This window comes from Erinaceus europaeus, chromosome 8, assembly GCF_950295315.1.
Source record: "Erinaceus europaeus chromosome 8, mEriEur2.1, whole genome shotgun sequence".
In the NCBI taxonomy this organism is placed as follows: Eukaryota; Metazoa; Chordata; class Mammalia; order Eulipotyphla; family Erinaceidae; genus Erinaceus; species Erinaceus europaeus.
The window spans coordinates 55832319-55855595 of NC_080169.1; the positions used below are offsets into that span (position 1 = coordinate 55832319).

At 40.2% G+C, this 23277-nt stretch overlaps 1 protein-coding gene across 1 annotated transcript; it reads right to left on the minus strand.

Moving 5' to 3' along the window:
* Positions 1-10026: 10026 nt before the first annotated feature.
* Positions 10027-15237, minus strand: FZD1 (frizzled class receptor 1). Its single transcript, XM_007530224.3, has one exon. It carries the CDS (start codon positions 14543-14545, stop codon positions 12596-12598), a length of 1950 nt encoding a protein of 649 aa, XP_007530286.1. The 5' UTR covers positions 14546-15237; the 3' UTR covers positions 10027-12595.
* Positions 15238-23277: the final 8040 nt, after the last annotated feature.

Below are 23277 nucleotides of genomic sequence, written 5' to 3' on the forward strand. Positions count from 1 at the left end.
TGAGGAACTGGCTATTGAAAGAAACATGCTTTCAGAGAACAAAATGGAGAACAGAAGAAATTCAGAAAGCCAGCCTTTTAAAAAATGGAATTGTAAAGAATAAGAATTTTGTAGGAATGCTTATGAAAGAAAACCCCTCTCCTGTTTTCAACAGCTAAACATAGTTGCGGCAGACAGACTAATGGTTCCTCAAAAATGTCCATACTTCGCAACATTGTCCTATATAGATCTAGGTATATGAGTCTTAAAAAGCATATTATTCAAAACTATGGGTAATTGGATAGTGAGAGAATTGGCCTAATGTTTCTGGCTTAGAAAGTGGGGAAAAATGCCCTGAGTGTGAGGGGAAGCTTCCAGAAGCTGAAAAAGGCATGAAAACCTATTCTTCCCTAGAGACTCTAAGAAGAAACAGCCTACCATGCAACCAATACCGGAGTCTACTCTCCTGAACTGCAAAGCAGTAAGTTTGTGTTTATCAAATTTGTGGTAGTTTGTTATAGGCCAGGGCAATGAACAAGAAACAAAATACCCAGACGTTCTTTCTATTTGAAAAAAATAAACAAATGACCATCAGTTGATTTTTTTTAAAGAGAGAAGAGAGACAATTCAGCATTGCTCCACTATCCATGAAGTTTCCTTGATGACTCCACATGGAGTCAAAACTTGAACCTAGGGTTTCACACATAGCAAAGTGTATACTACACTGGACATACTCTTCTGATCTCTCGTTTACTCTAAAATAAGTCCCCAACACCACTTAATTTCATATACCTAACTATATTCAGTATGTTTCAGTAGTATCAAAGAAGTATTTATTGAAAACTGTCCTTATGGCAACATAGTCAAAAAGGACAAACAAAGGACCCCAGCAAATCTTCAGTTCATTATTAATTCAGTAAAGAAGGATGCTTTAAAAGGAAATCATGAGTCTCTTCCTGGTCATAATCTAGAGTGACCTCAAAGTGCTGTGGCCATGTTACTTAAGTGTACCAACTAATCAACGAACTAGGTCAAAACAGTCAACCTAATCAGATGAAAATTGAAATGGTGTTTCCCAATTCACTTCTGTGCATTTATGCCTTAAGAACAATATCACTAGTTGATTAATAATTTCTGTAAATTTTTGGTAAAACACATTTAACCTGAAAAGAAAATACAAGACAAATATGATATTAATCTGCTTATATCTTTTCAATTTCTTCCTGTGGTAATGGTGAGTTGTAGAAGGAGGAAGAAGTAAAGAGAACATTATAAGAAATAAGTGAGAGGAAAGGAGGAAGGCAAGTGGAGAAAAGGAGAAAGTCAATGGCTAATAGAGAAAAGCTGAGATAGATAGTTTTGTAGTACTAAAAACACCATTCTGTACATTATTTCTTTGATCCTCTGAACAGTCATGTAGGTTTGTAAAAGCAATTACTGATACATGTTTCCATTACTATCCAAAGGTGGAGTGTCCTAATGAAAACTTTTATAAAAACCAGTCTGGTCAACATTAAAGAAGTAATTGCCACTAACTTATATTTTAAAAAATTTATTGCTTTCAGGCCACCAAGATTATCTACCAAATAACATGTAATGTTGACATATAGTAAAAGGAAAGATACTATGATAAATGAGCAAGCTATATACAATAGTTCTCACAGAAGGAACTTAATGATAGCATTCTTGATACTTGGGATGCAACTTCTATAACAGCTGGGGAAAAATATCACTGGTTGCTATTATACTCTTTTTGTCTTTTGTTCTAAAATAGAAAATCATGGGGGTCATGTGGTGATACAGCTGGTTAAGTGCACATGTTACAGTATAAGGACCTGGGTTCAAGCCCCTAGTCCCCACCTGCAAGGGGAATGCTTTGAAAATGGTAAAGCAGTGCTGCAGGTGTCTCTCTGTCTCTTTCCTTCTTTATCTTCTTTTCCCGTTTTAATTTCTCTCTGTCTCTATCAAATAAATAAAATACAAAAAAATGAAATAAAATAGAAAAAAATTTAGCTTTCAAGTATTAATGTAGGCCTTTCATAAAAGCAAAATGATATAATTCAAACTTTCAAAAACTATGGGTGGCAACCATATTACCATTTTGGATAAATGGGTCTAAAGCCAAGAGATATCTGGGATTTAAGCTTTACTTCAAGTTTAATATTCTTTTCAAGATGGTATTCAACTTCTCTGTGTCCAGTTCCATTGAAATTAATACTTTTTTAAAAAGAAAAAGAATAAGCTAATATTTCCAGTTTATCTTTATGGTCCTTTTGGAGAGATATTTCCATTCAATACCTCCTCTCATCCCCACAAAGGTTAATTCCAAATAATAGTAGCTAACTTTGGTTTTCATTATCCTTCTTTCCTTTTTGTAAATTTATTTATTTATTTATTTATTTATTTATAAAATGGAAACACTGACAAGACCATAGGAGTACAATTCCACACGATTCCCACCACCAGAACTCCGTATCTCATCCCCTCCCTTGATAGCTTTCTTATTCTTTAACTCTGTGGGAATATGGACCCAGGGTCATGCCTTCTTTCCTTTTTATGCCTACCAACACCAAATAACTCCATTTTGTTTTTCCTGCACTCACTCCCCCAAGTTACTTGCATATCTACACCAACTTATCAGTGGACATAGGCAGCTTTGGGGATACCTACAAATGATACAGATGGTGGCTTAAGAGATAGATGAAAGGTGTGATGAATATGAGAGATAGACCCTAGAAACTGGAGAAGGCCAACCAAATATACTTTGTGAAACACACTTTCCCCTAGAGCTTCCAGAAAGAAATATAGCCATGCAACACCTGGACTTCAACCCAAAGAAATTAATGTTAAACTTTAATCTGTAGAACCATGGGACAATAAACTTAAACTGGTGAGGCATCTCAGTACAGAATCTGTTCTTGTGAATCTGCCACATTTGAACCAGAACATATCCTTAGCCATCCATATTTCTGACCTTAAATATACATATACTAGAATTCTTTTTTTAAATTTGTATTTACTTATTTTTTACCTGAGCACTGCTCAGCTCTGGCTTATGGTGGCACAAAGGATTAAACCTGGGACTTTGAAGCCTTAGGCATGAGAGTCTCTTTGTATAACCATTATGTTATCTATGTACCCCCACCCTATACTAGAATTCTTGCTCAGGACATATTTTCTCAAATGCGCCTCTTCCTTCTTTTTTTTTTTTTTTGTTGATACATTTTAATTTATTTTAATTAGTAACAATAATGGTTTATAAGACTATAAGGCTATAAGGTTATAGTTCTACACCTTACCCAACACCAAAGTCCATCTTGGGACAGAGGATAAAATATAGGAGAATTATGTTCTTTTCCTGTAGCATCAATGGTAAAAATACATGGAAAAGCCTATATAGAGATCAATAATAAAGGGGAAAAGGGGAGTCGGGCAGTAGCGCAGCGCGTTAAGCGCACTTGGCGCAAAGCACAAGGACCCGCCTAATGATCCCGGTGCGAACCCCAGACTCCCCACCTGCAGGGGAGTCGCTTCACAGGCGGTGAAGCAGGTCTGCAGGTGCTTATCTTTCTCTTCTCCTCTCCGTCTTCCCCTCCTCTCTCCATTTCTCTCTGTCCTATCCAAGAACAACAATAATAACTATAACAACAACAAAAAAAAACAAGGCCCCGGCTCCCCACCTGCAGGGGAGTCGCTTCACGGGCGGTGAAGCAGGTCTGCAGGTGTTTATCTTTCTCTCCCCTCTCTCTCTGTCTTCCCCTCCTCTCTCCATTTCTCTCTGTCCTATCCAACAACAAAGCAACATCAACAATGGCAATAATAACTGCAACGAGGCTGCAACAACTCGGGCAACAAAAAGGGGGAAAAATGGCTTCCAGGAGCGGTGGATTCATGGTGCAGGCACCGAGCCCAGCAATAACCCTGGAGGAAAACAAACAAACAAACAAAAAAAAAACAAGGGCAACAAAAGGTAAAATAAATAAATATTTTTGAAAAGTAGATGCTAACCCTTTTCCCTCATATTGGGAACACCAAAATTTTCCCTTCCCCTGAGCATAAAACAACAACAACAAAAACACACACACACCTATAACAACATCCCATAATCAGGAAGAACTACAATCTTAAGGGAAGTTGGGGACCTGAGTCCCTGTGGTGGAAAAAGATGGCGCTTTGGTTGGGGGTGAAATGTACAAACATCTATCCTGTGGAAATGTACTCTTGTGACAACAACTATCTTATAAATCTACATTTACTCAATAAAATTTTTTTTTTGCTGTTGTTTGCTTTCTTTCTTTTATGTATTTTTTAAAAATTTTTTATTTAAGAAAGGATTAGTGAACAAAAACATAAGGTAGGAGGGGTACAACTCCACACAATTCCCACCACCCAATCCCCATAACCCACCCCCTCCCATGGTAGCTTCCCCATAACCCACCCCCTCCCATGGTAGCTTTCCCATTCTCTAGCCCTCTGGGAGCATGGACCCAGGGTCGTTGAGGGTTGCAGAAGGTAGAAGGTCTGGCTTCTGTAATTGCTTCCCCGCTGAACGTGGGCATTGACTGGTCGGTCCATACTCCCAGTCTGCCTCTCTCTTTCCCTAGTAAGGTGTGTCTCTGGGGAAGCTGAGCTCCAGGACACATTGGTGGGGTCTTCAATCCAGGGAAGCCTAGCCAGCATCCTGGTGGCATCTGGAACCTGGTGATTGAAAAGAGAGTTAACATATGAAGCCAAACAATTTGTTGAGCAATCATGGATCCCAAGCTTGGAATAGTGGAGAGGAAGTGTTAGGGAGGTACTCTTCCTTCTGCCAGCTATGGCATAAATCCACTCAAACAGCATAGCAACTGCACTATAGATAGATCTGCACTCAATTTAACCAGTTGTGAAAACTGGGGAAAGACTTTTGTGTGCCCAGGAGATCCTAAATGTAGTCATGGAGTCAGAAGGCAGGTGATGAGAAAATCTGCAGAAAGATACCCAGTTCCTTGAGTTTCATTGTTGAGTGGAAAAATCCTTTTCCAAAAATGAGGTGGGTGTACAGTCAAAGCAAAGAAAGGGCTTCCAGATTTCTTAGTCTCCACTTTAATTAACTCAATGTAAATGATGATGATGATGATGATCATGATGATGGTGATGAAAAACCTTACCATTGTACAGAGCTTCATAGTTTATAAAGTGACTTTCACATTCATTATTTCATTAGTGTCTCCATTTGACTAAAATGAAATTCTTCAGGCCAGATCTACCCAAGACCCTTTAAGCTGAGTAGCCTAGTCAATACTGGAACTCAGGTTTCCTGGCTCCCAGAGCCTTCCTTCAGCAAATACAATGGCACAATAAAAAAGTAGAAAGTTGGGGGTCAGACAGTGGTGTACTGGGTTTGAGCTCCCACTCCCCACCTGTGGGGTGGAAGCATCACAAGTGGTGAAGTATCTACAAAATATAGGATGACTCACCACCCCAGTTCGCCCAGGATTTTCCCACAGAAAGTGAAACATGCCAAGAAACCTTATAGTTCCAGGCAAACATACATAGTATGTCACCGAGTTATATATTTGTATATATGTGTGTGTGTGTATGTGTGTATGCTATAAAAACCTCAAACCCCATATATATATATATATATATATATATATATATATATATATATATATATATATATTAATGTGATGCTGAAGGCCCTCATGCATGTATAAAAGCTCCTCCCTGGTCCAAGTTTATTAAATTTGTATCATTTATATTATTATTGTTGTTGTTATTTGAGCTGGGTCTTTGTGTATATGCAATTTCACAACTCTAGACAATATTTTCACTCAGGGACAGAGAGGTAGAGAGAGAAAAACACCATAGCACTAGAGCTTTGTCTGTCTCCATAGCACCTCCATTGTGGTGCCTGGGCTCTGACCTGAGCCAAGGGCATGCAATGAGGGCACCCTACCTGATGAACTATATCTGAGCTACTACAGATAACACAAGCACTGGTCCATTTGTTATTCAATATATTTAGATAATGAGAGGAAAGGAAAGAGAGCTAGGGAAAGGGAGAAAGAGGTAGAGGAAGACAGATCAAAAACTGCTTCACTATTCATGGAGTTCCCTAGTGCTTGATCCTTGATGCTATCCATGATGCCCCATATGGTTCAAACCTAGGGCCTCATTTATGGTGTGTGCTTTACCACCTGAGCCATCTCTTGGCCCTAACTTATGAGCTTTTGACAAAGTATTTATTGATGCTAACTTTGAAAAATTGTTTTCCGAGAGCTGGAAAGAAAAGATCAAGAATGGCCTCTCAATCTATCTTTAAAGAAAAAATAAAATTCAAAAAAGCCTTGTAACAATCAAATTGCACTTGGCATTTAGTATAAGCATTAAACTACTCTGTATGACTTTCGGGTATCTGCTGCTACAATTGTGAAGATGAGCATTTCCAAGGGCAAGAGAACAATCTGTCTCAGAGTGCTTCATTTAAGCAAGGACACGCTGCCAACTTGAAAGGAAATAAAGGCCATACTTTGTCTATGGGGGAATACTGCAGTTATTCCCCTGCAAATTTAATTCAAACAGGTATTGAGATCTGAAGCATGGAGATATCCACAATTAGAAGATACTTGGTTTTTTAAAAGGAAAGAAAGAAATCCACACAGTAGAGAACTCTCTCAAAGTAGCAATAGTGGTTCGTTTTAATGTTAATCACTGAATTGCTATGAACATGTTTTGAAAATCTATACTGTGAATGGAATTTCTTGAAATCTTTATATATATAAATGCATGCTAGAAAATTTATGAATTATAAAGCAATTTCATGCTTATCAATTTAAAAAAACAGCATGTGTGTGCGAAGTGCAAAGTTTGCTATTCTGTTTTGTTATTTTTAGAAGTACAAATTATACAGGTATGTCAACTGACTAGTATACTACAGATTCCTTTAGGAAATGCAGTATCTTTTAATTTTATGATTCAAAAATATACCTATTTTGTGTATTTTTGTATCAAAATTTTATGCTACTTTAAGAAGCTTTTAGTAAAATCTTATTGGGAAATGGTATCTTTTTTTTTTTCTTTTCCTATTGCTACCAAAGTTCCTAGGAGTCTTTGCAAGCACTAAGAATCCATTGCTCCTGGTGGCTATTTTTGCCAATTTTTTTTTGTTTGTTTTGTTTATTTGACAGGACAGAGATTCACTGAGAGAGGAGAAAAGACAGAGGGAGAAAGACACTTGCTGACCTCCTTCACTACTCATAAAGCATCACCCTTGCAAGTAGGGAACAGGGGCTAGAACCTGGGTGCTTGTGCATTGTAATGTGTGCTCTACTGGGTGTGCCACTGCCTGTCTCCCTGGCATCTTTTTTTTTTCAAGAAATTAAAGAATTTGCTTCATACGTAAAATTGATGACTGAGTAACTGTTGTGTTCACTCTAGAATGTGCTTATAGATTTCACTTGAGTCCATTTTATGAGAAAGACTATGAGAAATCTTTTTGTTTGACATGTTGTAGGGTCCCAAACCCACTTATAAACAAATATCACTGAAGTATTTACATTTAAATAGGAACTTGATTCTATAATGGAGTAGATATACTTGATTTTAAAAATTTTTTTTATTACCTTCATTTATTTATTGGATAGAGACAGCCAGAAATTGAGAGTAGGGGAGAGAGAGACCTGCAGACCTGCTTCACCACTCGCAAAGCTTTCCCCTGCAGGTGGGGACTGGGGACTCAAACCTGCATCCTTATGCACTGTAACATGTACACTCAGCAAGGTGCACCACCACCCAGCCCCTAGAGTAGATAGATATACTTGTCACCACTGGGCAAGGAGATGGCTCAGCTGGTAAAACACATTCCTTCCCATGACCAGGTTTGAAGTAAGCTATGTGTCACTATGATTATTATGGTTTAACATATCCATTGGCTAAGCATATGACAAAATGATCTTACATATTTAAACCCAGAAACATTAAGGCAATTTTGAGTCATGTATTATTTTTTATAATTCGATGGGTCACTGATATCTGCCAACAATTCAGAATATAGATATAAAACTTAGCAGTCACCAAAATAAAATTTTAACTGCTTTGTATATACTTCCCTTGTAAGATCCCATTTCAAATATGGTGGCAGGTGTGAGGTGGGGTGGGGCGGGGTGTGGGGGTAACAGGGAGGGCAAGCGGGTCACCTATACACATAGGTGTATAATCATAGTACACACGTTACCATTTGCAAAGACTAGGCTCCAGCCCTAGCCACCATATGGAAACCTGCTCAAAGGAATCTTCAGGACCATTGGATCAGTGCTAAAGTACCTCTCCTCTCTCAGCCTCTCTCTCCCTCTCTTTCTTTTATCCTCTATCTAGAAGAATGGGGAAAAAAATGGCTGTCTAGCGCTGTGGAGTTGTACAGGCACTATGCCCCAATGATAACCCCAGTGGCAAAATAAATAAATTAAATTAGTTAAAACAAATTAAAACAATACAAAAGCTTTCTAATAAAAGTCTTGAATTTAAGGTTGCATAGAGATGCATTTTTTCAGTAATAAAACCAAAAATTTCTTATATGTAGTACACAACTTATTCCAGCTAATACAGATTAATCCTGGACTTTGGTATATATATGTAGTATTTGATGACAGTATCATTTGCGCCCACCTCAAGACATCACTAATGACCATATTTTGAATCTTAGCTCTCAGGACTGAGTAACACGGGATATTATAATCAAAAATGTCTAAGAGCTTTCCAGGGTCATATTACTGGTTTCAATTACTTGTCTGTGCATCACATAAAATGTGGTCTGTAGCCAATGCATGCTCAGAAGCAACACAAAAGTAGCTTAAGTTGAACACAGTATACATACTAGAAATATAGCATCTTTTAAAAAAGGTAAACAAAAAACAAATGTGTACCAAGATTGAAAATGTGTTACTATGGAAAGTGATTTGAAGCCACCTAAGTACTGAATTGGACAGATGGACAGTGGGTTCAGCAGTTTTTCCTTAACTGGCCACAGATTCTTCATTGTAATCTCCTTTCTTAGTTACAGACAGGACTTTAGAAATGATGCAACTACAGGGGAAGGCTTCAGCAATCTGCAGAGACAAAAGGACCAGAACTATAAACTCAGACTGACAAGTGACTACCCCAGACAAACGGAAAAATCAAGTCCAGCTGTTTTGCATATGTTTGACACCCACTGCCTTTGAGATTAAAAATATGACTTTCTGCCTGCACAAAATTTAAGTGGAAAAATGCCTTTTTTTTAATTAAAAAAAAAAAGAGCATCAAAAGGATTTCATGCTATGTATACATCTACTATAAAATCTAAATCAAGCACACTGTGAGGGAGGAAATGGACTCCATTTGACTGGCTTAAAAAAGTAAAATAGGCAAACCAAACTATCTGAAAATAGGGTTTGTCATGGAAACAGTATGTTAATGGGACCATATCCCCAGTAGCTTTATGGTTTACTAGGCAAATCTGATTTCACCACTAGTATGGGAAGAAACAAAGAAATTCACCGGTTTTCTATATGGCACATAATTTAAGGTAAATTGCTCTCTAAAATCAAAGTCTGGTAGTGACTTACAAATCCCTCATAAAGCATTTAAAATCCAGCATTATGAAACATTTCTGCATAAAATTTATAGTTGAATAATTTTAAGGAAGCCCACAATAAGAATGCCTTGTATTTCTTGGAAAGAGGCTAATAACCTTAAATTTTTCCTCCAATAATTATCTGATTGTATTACCTATTTGAGGACATATGTCTTAATTTGATCTAAGGACTGCTATTTTTTGTGTGCCTACAATAAAATCTTCTCATAACATCTACTGTTTCTGTAATAATGAAAAAGAATATAAAATAACATGTTGTTATTTAAAATTGATGTTATGTTTTCAATTGGGATTTATTTTTCTTTATTTGCCTTAAAATTAATAATGATAATGTCTTAGAAAAAAATGCCTTATAACTATGGAAGGACTCTATTGTATCAATAGTTTTCATTTTAGCCCCTTGTCATTTCATCACAAAATGTTTTCATGGGAAAATTCAAAGAAGATATTTTTAATCTGTAAAGAAATAAGAAGTTTGTTTTTCAAAGATATCTGCCATTTTCCATTTCTTACAACCTTATTTCTATATTAAGAAATATACAAGTATACTTTACATTTCTTTCTATAAAAATTACTGTGTGTATATTGATGTTTATATACACTATATATACATTTATGTACATAAATAGGCTACACACAGAGAGACTGACAGAGAAGGTTCCTTGAACAATATAAAAATAGGGGCTTTAGAAGAAAACAACAAAATAGCCTTACACATCCAAAGCTGTTCAAAATGCTTATAAGCACCATCAGTTAACTGTTTATTGATTGCCTGTTTGTGGTTTTGGGTAGACAAAGTGAGGGAAAGACAAAATAAAGTCAAATAAAAACATGGCAAGGTACTGACTGATTTTTTTAAATTCCTTCATATTATAAAAACTCACGTTAATTTTCCCCCTTGCAAAAAAAAAAAAAAAAAAAAACAGCTTCATAATTAGAATACTTTTTAAAAGTCTTCTTTGAATAAAGAAATAATCTGAAAATTGTATTTAAAAGTGTTAGTGCATTGGAACTCCACATCAGTTACCACAATGCAAAGGAAGAACTGGTTTGAAGGTTTAAGGTCAGAATTTTTTTCTGAATTCCTGACTTTTTATACTGTGGGATAGGCTATGAAACACTATAAAATGTTAAGATAATTGAAAATGTTCCAGTTCTATTATTTTCAGGCACAAAAACCATAAGATTGTGTATAAAACTTTGATTTTTTATTTGTGAAATTAAAAATATGATATTATATATATAAATTTCTATTCCTCTATAAATATAGATGATTTTTGTGACAGTGAACACAATAAAAGCATACCAAATTCAAAGACCATTGTCATTTTAGGGTATGACAGACATAGATAAACTTAGGTCCTAAGTACCAGCATGTTGGTAACTCTTAAAAGTTTAAAACAATACAATCAGGAGGGTTGCTTTTCTCTCTCTCTCTCTCTCTTTTTTACCCCCACAGAACTAAAGTGAATATTTTAAATGGCTTTGAAGGATTTACAAAAAGGAGTACACAGGACTTAATGTAGAAACCTGCATACATTTTGCTTTTAGCAAGCATGTCCATGTTTTATTTAATTCAGGATCTAATCCCATCAATTATTCCACCTCCATTACTTCTTGGAATCTTACCAGGATATTATTAGTGATGTGGACTGTTTCTCCCTCAGAATGTGATGCTGAATAATAATTTTCACATATTTAAAGTATACACGTTCTATATCTTAAAAGGTTTTGCTGTGCGTGTAATTGCCATTTAATTTTAAAAAATTAAAGTAGCACTTCATTTTGAGGAAGTCCATCACAATGAAATCTTCAACTTTTCAATTTATGTTCTGCTGGCCTTGAGGAAAGCAAACATCAACTCTCTAACAAAGCTTTTCAGGTGACCTCAATGTTTCTATCAATACTTTCCAGAATGGTAAAAATCTAAAAACCCCAGAGCTTCAGTCTGTGAGGCAGGTTGCCAGGTATCAGTAAGCAATTAGAATTAATATTTTATAACCTCTTCTTCAGTCCCTCCCAACCCACACCAAAGCTTCTTCTTCCCAAATCTCAGTAACCACATCTTTCCATGATGCTGGTCAAACCCAATAGCAGGTTTTAGAAACTACAGAATGAAATGAGCTCATCCACCAAAAATCAGACTTTAAAAAGTTTAGCATTGGTTAACCCACCTACTTTCTGACCAATTTAGGTGGATGGAGGGAAAAGTCTGAAAGCTGCTGAACAGGGCAAAGAAGGCTGAGTGAGACTGCTAAAGCACACATCTGTGGGCTGGGGCTGGGGGTTGAGGGGAACGGGGTTTCCACAGTGAAAGAAAGTTTCGGGAAGTCAAAGGGGTTAGTCTTAGCCAGATCAGGGCAGGATGGAGCTGAGTGGAGATCCAACAACAGATTTTGAGACTTTTTGAAGTGAGGGACATAAAAGTCGCACACCAAGTTAGGATGGGAAGGAAGGGAGGGAGCAGAAAGAGGAGGCTGTGGAGAGTGGCCTTGGCCCTGGCTGCTCACCACCCCAAACCACCCGCTGGCTGCAGGGAAAAGCTCCCGGGAAACGAGGAGGAGCAGCCCCTGGGTGTGCTCAGTTTTATCTCTTAAGAACTCCAAAAGGAACTAGAGGGAAAGCCTCAAATGGTTAAACCACCTTAAAAAAAAAAAAAAAAAAAAAAAACTTTGGGAGTAAAAGAAAAAAAAAGTGTTCATTCATTATTTAAATACAAATATACTTACAAAAAAAAATCTTACACTTGGCTATTTACAGTCATAAAAGCATACAATTCCGGGTACCTCAAAGTCTGTCAAGCTCCCACCCCCTTTTCTGGCAGTGGAGCCCTCGGGTCCATTTGTCCCCAGGAATGGAAGCAGGAGCAGTTTTGTTTTGTTTTAAGGCGCCTGCTAAAGTGTCTAGCCAGAAAGCCTCTAGTAGCCAGACAAGGATTCCATAGGGGTAGCTGTTGTGGGGTGAGTGGGGACAGCTGGGAAGGGGCCCAGTCCCTGGGGCTCAGACTGTGGTCTCTCCCTGCTTGCTGTTGGTGAGCCGGGTGTAGAACTTCCTCCAAGAGTTAAGGGTTTTCCCAGACCAGATCCAGAAGCCTGATGTGATGCCCACAATCAGCGTCATAAGGTACTTTATCATGAAGACTGTGAAGTCGGGGCTCATAGGAGGATGCGGTGGAGGGCCCCCACCAGCCTGCAGGTGGGGACAGGGAATGGCATAGCTTTTGCAGCTCTGGGCCACCCAGCTGCGCTCCCACTGGTCCCGGAAGGCCTGCTCATAGAAGTAGCAGGCGATGACAATAGTGGCAGGCACGGTGTAAAGCACGCTGAAGACTCCGATGCGCACCATGAGCTTCTCCAGCTTCTCGGTCTTGGTGCCATCGTGCTTCATAATGGTGCGGATGCGAAACAGGGACACAAAGCCGGCCAGCAAAAAGGACGTGCCAATGAACAGGTACACGAAGAGGGGCGCTAGCACGAACCCGCGCAGGGCGTCCACATTGTTCAGGCCCACGAAGCACACCCCACTCAGCACGTCGCCGTCCACCTGGCCCAGCGCCAGGATGGTGATGGTCTTGATGGCCGGCACGGCCCAGGCGGCCAGGTGGAAATACTGGGAGTTCGCCTCAATGGCTTCGTGGCCCCACTTCATGCCGGCCGCTAGGAACCAGGTGAGCGACAGGATCACCCACCAGATGGAGCTGGCCATGCTGAAGAAGTAGAGCATCATGAAGAGAATCGTGCAGCCTTCCTTCTTGGTGCCCTGCGCCACCGTGCGCGACCCGTCCTCGGAGAACTTGTCATTACACACCACCCGGTCCTCCAGCAGGAAGCCAGCGATGTAGGCCACGGCCACGGCTGTGTAGCAGCCTGACAGGAAGATGATGGGCCGCTCGGGGTAGCTGAAGCGCCGCATGTCCACCAGGTATGTGAGCACGGTGAAAAGCGTGGAGGCGCAGCACAGCACCGACCAGATGCCAATCCAGGTGCGCGAGAAGCGCAGCTCCTCGGGCCCGAAGTACATGAGCCCGTACACCCTGGTCGGCTCGCAGGGTGCGCCGCAGTCCTTCTCCCCCAGGAAGTGGTAGTTGAGGTAGGAGGGCACCTTGAGGGCGCGGGGGCAAGAGAACTTGCCTCTCTCCACCCCGCCGGGACCTCCCAGGAAGCCCCCGCCGGCACCGCGGTGGTCCCCGCCGCCGTACTGGGGATTGCTAGTCCAGAACTCGGGCAGCAGCGAGGGCGTCGGGGTGCCCTTGTCCGACGTGTTCTGGCCCACGCACAGCTCCCCGGCGCCGTGCACCGGGAACTTCTCGCACTTGAGTGTGTCGGGCCACTGGAAGCCGAACTTGTTCATGAGCGCCTCGCAGCCCTGGCGCGCGCGCTCGCACAAGGAGCGGCAGGGCGGCAGCGCCTGCTCCAGCACCGTGCACACGGGCGCGTACATGGAGCACAGGAAAAACTTAAGCTCCGCCGAGCACTGCACCTTCACCAGCGGGTAGAACTGGTGCACCTCCAGGCCCGCGTCCTCCTGGTTCGTGTGGCCCAGCAGGTTGGGCATGATGGTCTGGTTGTACGCGATGTCGGTGCACAGCGGGATGGAGATGGGCTGGCAGTAGCCATGGTCCGGGATGGAGATACCCCGCTCGCCGTTGTACTGCTGCCCGCCCTGTTGCTGCTGGGGCGGCGGCGCAGGGGGCTGCTGGCCGGGTCCCGGCCCCTGCCCCGCAGCCTGCGCGCGAACCCCCAACAGCAGCGGAGCCTCCAGAAGCCACAGCAGCAGCAGCAGGCGGCGCGCCCAGCGCCCCGGGTCAGCAGCGGGGCGGCGGCGGAGGAGGGTGTCCGCCTCGCGGCCGCCCCTCACCACCGGCCGAGCCCGGAGCGCCCCGGCACAAAGTTCCCAGTTCGCGCCGCCGCCGGCGGCCCGGGACTTGTTAGGAGCCTCCCCCTCAGCCATACTTTCTGGGCTCCTTTCTTGGCGCCGCTCGGCGGGCGCTGACGGCGTCGCGGCCGGCAGCGGCTCCCCCTGAGGCCGGGGAGGTCTCCTCAGCACCGGTGCCCTCCGTCGAGTCCCGGCCGCTCTCGGCCCACTCCCCCGGCTCCCGCTCCGCGTCCCGCAGCCGCAGCCGCCGCGGAAACTTGCGATTCATGAAGCGCAGCGCGCAGGCGGCGGGGAGAACCCGGGTGGCTCCGGCGCGCTGGGGTCGCGCCCCGCCTCGCCGGCCCTCGGCTCCCAGGCTCCCTGTTGGCGGCGCAGCGTTAGTGACCGCGGCCCGGCACAGCGCGCAACTCTCGGCAGACCCGCGGCCTCAGCTCCCCCCTGCGCCTCCGCCTCCTTCTCCGCCGCCGCCGCCTGACCATTTGTGTCAATCCCTCAACTCGCTCGCTCTCCTCTCCCTCGCGCTCCCTCGCACCGGTTTCCAGGCGCCCCGCTGTCTGTCTTTCACCGGGAGGGAGGAGCCTTGAAACCGACGCAGAACTGGAGGCTCAGGGACCGTCGCCCAATCGCCGCACTGGCTTCCCGGCGCAAAGGGCGCCCGCCGTCTTCTTCCTAGAGCGAAAGTCGGCACGGGGCGGGAGGAGGAGGGAGGGAGAAGGAGGAAGTAGTGGTGGTGGCTGAGGCAGCACTCAGGCACAAAGAGTGGGTTTGCTATGAAGTGGGACAGGCTTGGTTGCTTTTGCTTTTGCGGAAGAAAGGGCGAGGACGGTCCCATATGCTGCTGGAGATAATAAATCGGAATCGGCAGACCGCAGGACTGAGCTTTTCTTTTTCATCCATTTTCATGTTTAAAAGAATCCTTCACTTAAGGATGGCTACAAACAGCAAAACCAGCGCCGCAATCAGAACAGATGCTTTTGACTTCGTGTCTGTCGGTCGAGTTTTTGTTTAATATATGATTCTCATAGATCCGAAGGCTCTTGGGCTGGGTTTGGCGGGCTTTGGGCGCACCATTTCCCCCAAAAGAAGTGCGCCAGATCTGTCAAATGAGGAAAATCAACAACAAAACTCACGCACAAACTTTGATGGAATTTCAAAAGTAAACCCAGATGTGCCGTCCACTAGTATTATGCATCTTGCGCTCAAACTCTTTTTTTTTTTTTCTTCTGTAATCAAGTCAGAAACAGAAGCAGAAAAACTATCCATTTAAAATAAGAGAACTTGAGAATCCTATCACTTCCCTCCTGGAGCATTCTCCATGCCAGTCTGAGACCCCAGAAGTGGTTCTGTTCCTGGCTGAGCTGAGCTTGCGGGTAGCCTGGGCCTTTGGGGAGCTACTAGGAGACTTACAAACTCCTGGGGACATCTGCTGGCTCAGGGAACTCCCTGGGGAAGCCTTCAGTATTAACCTGCAGAACCAGGGCAGTGTGTATGGGGGGGGGGGGGGACTAAAAGAACAAAGAAATCTGAATTTTAGATCTGAATTTGAATTTTAGATCTGAATTTTAAATCTGTCTAGACTAGACTCTATCTAGACAGATTTACATTCTTGTGATTTTTGTGCAATATGTTTTAAAATGGTGGTTTAACTAAGTGACTCAGGTTCACTGATAAAATGCCCCCTGCCTTATTAATTCTTCCCAGGGTGTGTTTGTTGGTCTGTGATTCCTCTCTTTGTTGGGATTCTTTCCTATCATTTGCTTTGTAAATATTGACCAAGCACCTAAAAGGACTAAGCACTGTTAGGTAGAAAAGTACAAAGATTAATATTACATTCCTACCCTTAGAGGATGGTGTAGTGGGGCAGAGAAATGTAGATCTGCTCTCATAACACCTATCCTGAAGCAAAAAGTGCATAGGCAAAGTCACCAGTCCAAATGAAAAGTGCTGAGGGGAGAAAATGAAAAGTGCTGGAGAGGTGGAAAGTTCAAAAGACAGAAACCCAAAAGTATTTAAATTGCTTCTTCTTCTTCTAGCATTTGCCCTTCTTTAAATTGCTAAAGAGAAGGAGCAGAGGATGTGTGTGAAGGGCAGGAAAAAACATTTTAGTCCATAGTAATATGTATGGAAGAATTATACAGGCAACAGGGAGTTACTGAATGTCACTTCTTCCCACAAAAGCATGAGGTAGATTCAAGATAACTGTGAGAGAGGAAATCTGGGACAGACTTTCACTGGGAAGTTTGAATATTAGTCTAGACCTAAAGGTCACCACTTAAAAGGGTTGTTGCTTGTCATTGCATCCTATAGGGCACTATGAATTTCATATCTGTGTATGTTGGTATCTCTGTAGAATTCATTTATTTACCTGTTAAAATGAAATGGCTTCTGTTTCCATCAGAGATGTTATTGTCATTCAAATATACATGCATATTTGAATAACAGTAACAAAAATAATAAAATGCATACTTGTTTTCAAGTGTTTCTGGGTTCTTATTTCTGGTATTTATTAAAAGAGAAAAGGGGTGGGCAGCAAGACAGCTCATCTGGGAGGGTACCTATTTCGCCATGCTGCTGACCCAAGTTTAGCCTCCAGCAGACCATATGGGAGTCCTACAGCACTGGGCACTGATAGATAGAAGTTGTGGTGCTATGGTGTCAGCCAGGAGCTATGAGTTCCTAGGAAAGAAAGAAAGAAAGAAAGAAAGAAAGAAAGAAAGAAAGAAAGAAAGAAAGAAAGAAAGAAAGAGGAGAGTAAGAAGGAAAGAAAGTGGTGTGCAAGGGCATATTTGAACATGTGTGTGTTGACATGAAATAAATGAAGCAAGGGGACACAGGTGCTCTCTGCGGTCCTGGGAGCCTTCACAGTCCAGAAGTATACAGTTGGCCTCCAGTATTCTGGTCTATAGACTTCTCCCAAAAACATTTTTTTCCACTTTGATATTTATTCCTCTTACAATAATATCCCAAGTTTAGAAATATTATCAAACCATCTTCTTTCCACCATTCCTTCTCTTGTGTTCCATTTCTTCAAGATTATTCTAATTGACAGAACTGAATGGAAAGACAATTTATTCTAAAGTATTTATTACCACATCTATCAACAGACATGAAATGCCCATCACCAACATTACCCCAAACTCTACCCATTCCTATCCCCCACCATACGTCAGGACACAGGGAGTACAACAGAATGGCAGGTTCTACTCAAAGTAGGTGATATTCTTCTGCTTCAGAAGTTGATCTGCTGAAATTCTTGCACTTGTTTGATTTTCCACTTAACAGTGAGGTGTTTGTTTTTTTAAATATTTTATTTACTTATTTCCTTTTTGTTGCCCTTGTTGTTTTCATTGTTGTAGTTATTATTGTTGTTATTTGATGTTGTCATTGTTGGATAGGACAGAGAGAAATGGAAAGAGGAGGGGAAGACAGAGAGGGGGAGAGAAAGACACCTGTAGACCTGCTTCACTGCTTGTGAAGCAACTCCCCTGCAGGTGGGAAGCTGGGGGCTTGAACTGGGATCCTTCCACAGGTCCTTGAACTTCGCACCAAGAGCCCTTAACCAGCTGTGCTACCGCCCAACTCTCAACAGTGAGGTTTTGTAGTGTGCAGGCTCAGAAGTGTAGTCAGAGTTAAAAAAGAAAAAACAGTCATTCTTTCCAGATATGGAATTGGAACCATAGCATCATCTAGGACCTAGTTAGCTTTTCCAGCTTACAATTGAGAATACTAAGCCCTAGAAATATTAAGGGATGTACTATAGGCTAAATGACCTTTTTTGAATTGAATTTCATTAGATATCTAGTCTAACCCTTCCTATATCCTTTTGATTAGCCATCATTTTTAAATCAGTTTTCTGCAGTTCTCCCTCAATCAACTATGTAAAAGCACTTTGTAAAATTACAAAGTAATTTCCTGAGAGTTCCAAAATACAAAACATGCTTAGACTTTTTTTTCTTTCTTTCTCCCTTTCTCTTTCTTTTCTATTTTCTTTTTTCTTTTCTTTCTTTCTTTCTTTCTTTCTTTCTTTTTTTTATCAAGACAGGGTTTTATCAAGTCATTGTGATATGGAGGAAACTTAAAATCAGAAACAATTCAGAGTTGTAACCAATAACAATCAGTCTTATAGAAGAAGGTACTTTAGAGGAGATGGCCAAGGTAGTAGATAGAAAAATAATCAGAAAAGGAATACATGCAATATACTTTTACTTTAATGTATAATATATCATCTTCAAGATATGAACCGGTCTGAGATGCACAGACAAAAATCACTGTTGACGTGTGAACTGTCATGAGCTTTGCAATTTGTAAGATTTCAATAAGGTCAAACAAAAGTATATACAAAGTCAGATTCTCTCATGACATTTACTCTTCAAACCTTAATTCAGTCAAGTTTTCTTATAGTTGATATCTTGTTTGATCAGCCTTTCCCAAACCTTCTGAAGCTTTTCCAGACTGCTTATCTCAGGTTGAATATGGATAATTACCAGAGCTACAGATTTAGTTATGATTACAGCAGAGTGTGCATGGATGTGCAAGTAGTGAGGTGGCAGCTGCAAATGCAATCTGAAGCACCTTGAGGTGAGTTGTTTTCTGGCTAGCTTGCAGGTGTCAGGCCTAAATTATCTTTGTTGAGTCACCAGAGGTTATAACAGACATTAAAACTACATTTTTGAACACCTACCTTATGTATGTGGCACTGCATTTCTTCATGTGTCACTTAAATTTTACAACTCTTTGAGGAAGATACCAATCTTTATCTGTTTAAAGAATGAATGTAAAAGCTGAAGTTCAAAGAATTAGCATAGTTATTCTAGTTCTTATACCCAGTTAAACTCAGCTTTGACTTTGAGTCTGTCCCAAATCCATGAACTTCCACTGTGTAACAATACTATGTGAGTATGTACCAGTCCTAAAGACTTTAGGAGAAAATGTGGTTTCCAAATGTAAATCATGTGGCTCCTCAGTATTTAACATAGTTTTGTATTAGGCTATCCATAATGAGGGTATCAAAATTCGTACTCACTGATGAACTAGACTAACATTTTCCAAATTGTATTCTGTGAAGTACAGTATCTCCCCCCAGGGTAGCTGAGTGAAATAATTTTGTTTTAAAAAGGTTGCAACTGAACTGGAATTGGCGTATTGCACCAAAGTAAAAGACTCTGGGGTGGATGGGTGGGTGGGGAGAATACAGATCCAAGAAGGATGACAGAGGACCTAGTGGGAGTTGTATTGTTATATGGAAAACTGGGAAATGTTATGCATATACAAACTATTGTATTTATTGTCATTTGACAATAAATACAATAAAGAAATTTTTTTTTAAAGTTTGAAGACTATAATCCGCCCTTGTTATAGATTTACATTAGCCTGATAAATCCTCCAAGAGTTTCTAAGGTAAAGAGCCCTTTTCATATTTTGTTTTAGCCAGTTTATTTCCCACATATGCACTTGGAATATATATATTCACACATTTGAATATTTTCCTTGATATTCATGCCTTGTGGAATAGTTTGAGAAATGCTGAGTTATAGGTAATTTATTTTGAAACTAGATTGTGTAAGTTTGAATTCTCATCACTGTACTGTTGTGTATCAGGAGGGCAAAGTCTGAACTTGATCTACTTTCTGCTTTAATATCACTACTTTACAATTTTCAAAGAAATGATATTGAATGGTTAAAGAGCTAATAGTGGCAGACAAAGTTCAGACTCAACTTAGTCCCTTCTTTCTAGGAGACCTCACCTAGGAATCTAGTATGGTGTCTTTGTAGAAATACTTTAGATGCAAGTCTGCCTGGACTTTTACCATAGATATCTATCTACCTCATTTCTTGAATTTCCATCCCATGAGTTTTTACATAAGCAAATTCTTACCTCTTAAGATATATACATTCTTTTGTAGCAACTTTAAAGCTACATGCATTTACTTTTTCATTCTAACGCAAATCTGTCATTGATGATGTAGGATACTTTTAGAAATTAATTTATATACAGAGCTTCTGTGAAATATTCATCTTTTTAAAAGTATATCGCTTTCCCTAAAACAATTTGTCAGAAGGATAAATTACTTCAACTTTTACCATATAGGATACTGATAAAACTGACTCATTAAGATCCTTAACTAACTTACTTCTGAGATAAAGACATAATTTGGGGCAGGGGTAGAGCATAATGGTATGCAAAGAGGCTTTCATGCCTGAGGCGCCAAAGTCCCAGGTTCAATCCCCTACAACACCATAAGCCACAGCTGAGCAGTGCTCTGGTAACATAAATAAATAAAAATTAAAAAATATATATTAAAAAAGACTTTCTTTTTTTTAGAATATGTCTATTCTTAAAAGACAGACTCAATGGAATACTACTTAGCTGTTAAAAATAGTGAATTCACTTTCTTCACCTCATCTTGGATGGAGCATGAAGGAATCATGTCAGAAAAAGAAAGATGAATATGAGATGATCACACTCACAGAAGTTGAAAAATACTACCATGTTGGATATGTAGTTCTGGTGGTGGGAACGGTGTGGAATTGTACCCCTCTTATTCTATGGTCTTGTCAACATTTACATTTTATAAATAAAAAATTAAAAAGAAAAGAAAAATACCACCGTGATGTCAACCTGACTTCCCTGGGTAGATGACCTCACAAATGTGTCCTGGAACCCCAATTCCCTAGAGCCTTTGGGAAAGATAGAAACAGTCTAGGGTTATGGATAGACCTTCCAACAACCATATCCAGCAGAGAAGCAATTACTAAAGTTAGACATCCCACCTTCTGCACCCCATAAAGATCTTTGGTCCATACTCCCAGAAGGATAAAGAGTGGGGAAGCTTCCAGTGGAAGGGATGGAATATGGCACTCTGGTGGTGGGAATTGTGTGCATTGTTACCCTCTTATTCCACAGTATTATTGATCATTATTAAATCATTAATAAAAAAAAATAAGTTACAAAGACACACAAAGCAGAGCTTGGACTGGAGTTGTATTGTACAAAGTAAGACTTTGGGGTTGGTGGGGGGGAGAAGAGTACAGGTCCAAAAAGGATGGCAGAGGACCGAGTGGGGGTTATATTGTTATGTGGAAAACTGAGAAATGTTATGCATATACAAACTATTGTATTTACTGTCGAATGTAAAACATTAATCCCCCAATAAAGAAATTTTTTTTAAAAAGACTCTGGGTGAGGGGGAGGGTTCAAGTCTTGGAACATGATGGCAGAGGAGGACCTAGAGAGTGTTGAATTGTTATATGGAAAACTGAGAAATGTTACACATGTACAAATTACTGTATTTTACTATTTACTGTAATCCATTAGTCCCCAGTAAAGAAAAAATTAAAAATATATGATTTAAGGTGCCAGGTGGTGGCACACTTAGCTAAGGGCACATATGTTATGCTGAAAAACTGTGCAAGGACCTGGATTTGAGCCCCCTTCCCAACCTGCAGGGAGAAAGCTTCACGAGCTATGAAGCAGGTCTACAGGTGTCTCTTTCTCTCTCCCTCTGTCTCCTTACCCCTTTTAATTTCTCTCTGTCCTATACAATGAAAAATAAAGAATAAAAAAATTCCCACCAGGAGCAGTGGATTTGTAGTGCTAGTATGGATATCCAGCAATAACCTTGGAAACAAACAAACAAAAAAATTAATATAGATGGATGTTTAGTAGGCCTAATTGTGAATCATGGACAACTTGAATACAAAAATTCACAAAATGCATTTTAAAAATAAAAGTATTAAAGAACAAAATACTACCATCACTGAGTTACCATCAACAAGGAATGGCAATAATCAAATGTTACTGTTATTCAAAGATCAAATTGAAAAAAAAATTGCTATATATATATACATATATATGTCAATTTATATAAAAAATATATAAAAGTATAGCTACCTATTGATTTTGCTCTAATGAGGTTTGTTACCATTATATAATTGGAAATCATGGATACTACCTAGAACCACTTTAGAAAATATACGGGCATTTGTGTTTGACTTACAGTGTAGTCATTCTGTGAGATCCTGAGAAAGAAATATAGATGATCCTTTGTAAATTAAAACCTTATGTTTTATGAGCTTGAAGAATTCTATCTGATTGTCTATGATGTGCGGACTGAATTTAGGATAACTTTGGTGTAGAGAAGTATTTTTTTCCATATGGAAATATAAATCTATTAAAATATAAATGATAATCATACACTGCCATTCTATAGCAGAAATATCAAGTGAATTGTCTCAATATAAACCATAAAGATGAACTGAATTAAGAAAACAAACTTGATTTCTTTTAAGCACAATTTTACAGAATACACTTAGTACACAAATGAGTTATAAGTATATTTTTACGAAAACTTTTCCACCTTCTAGAAAATCTATAGTAATGTGGCAATATAATGGTAACATATACATCTTTATCTCCAAATACTTTCACTGTAGGAATAAGTCTTTAAGAGAACAACTAAAACTCATGTGTGGTAAGCAAGGATTCTTGCCCTCCCTTCAGTATATTCTGACATATTTTTGAGGACTGGAGAAATTACTCTATACATATTTTATTTTATTTTATTTTATTTTATTTTATTTTATTTTATTTTATTTTATTTTATACCAGAGCACTGTTTAGCTCTGGTTTATGCTGGTGAGGGGTGGGGGTGGATTGAATCTGGAACTTTGTAGCCTCAGGCAAGAGAGTCTTTTTACATAACGATTGTTTTATCTACCCCTCCCACTCTAAAATCGTGGTCTGAGCAAATTGTTTCCTTTTTATTTCTTGTTTCAACATTAAGTTCTATATATATTTGTTTTTGCAT

Coding starts and splice junctions, on each gene's coding strand:
- FZD1 (XM_007530224.3), bottom strand. CDS start 14,545: ATGGCTGAGGGGGAGGCTCCTAACAAGTCCCGGGCCGCCGGCGGCGGC.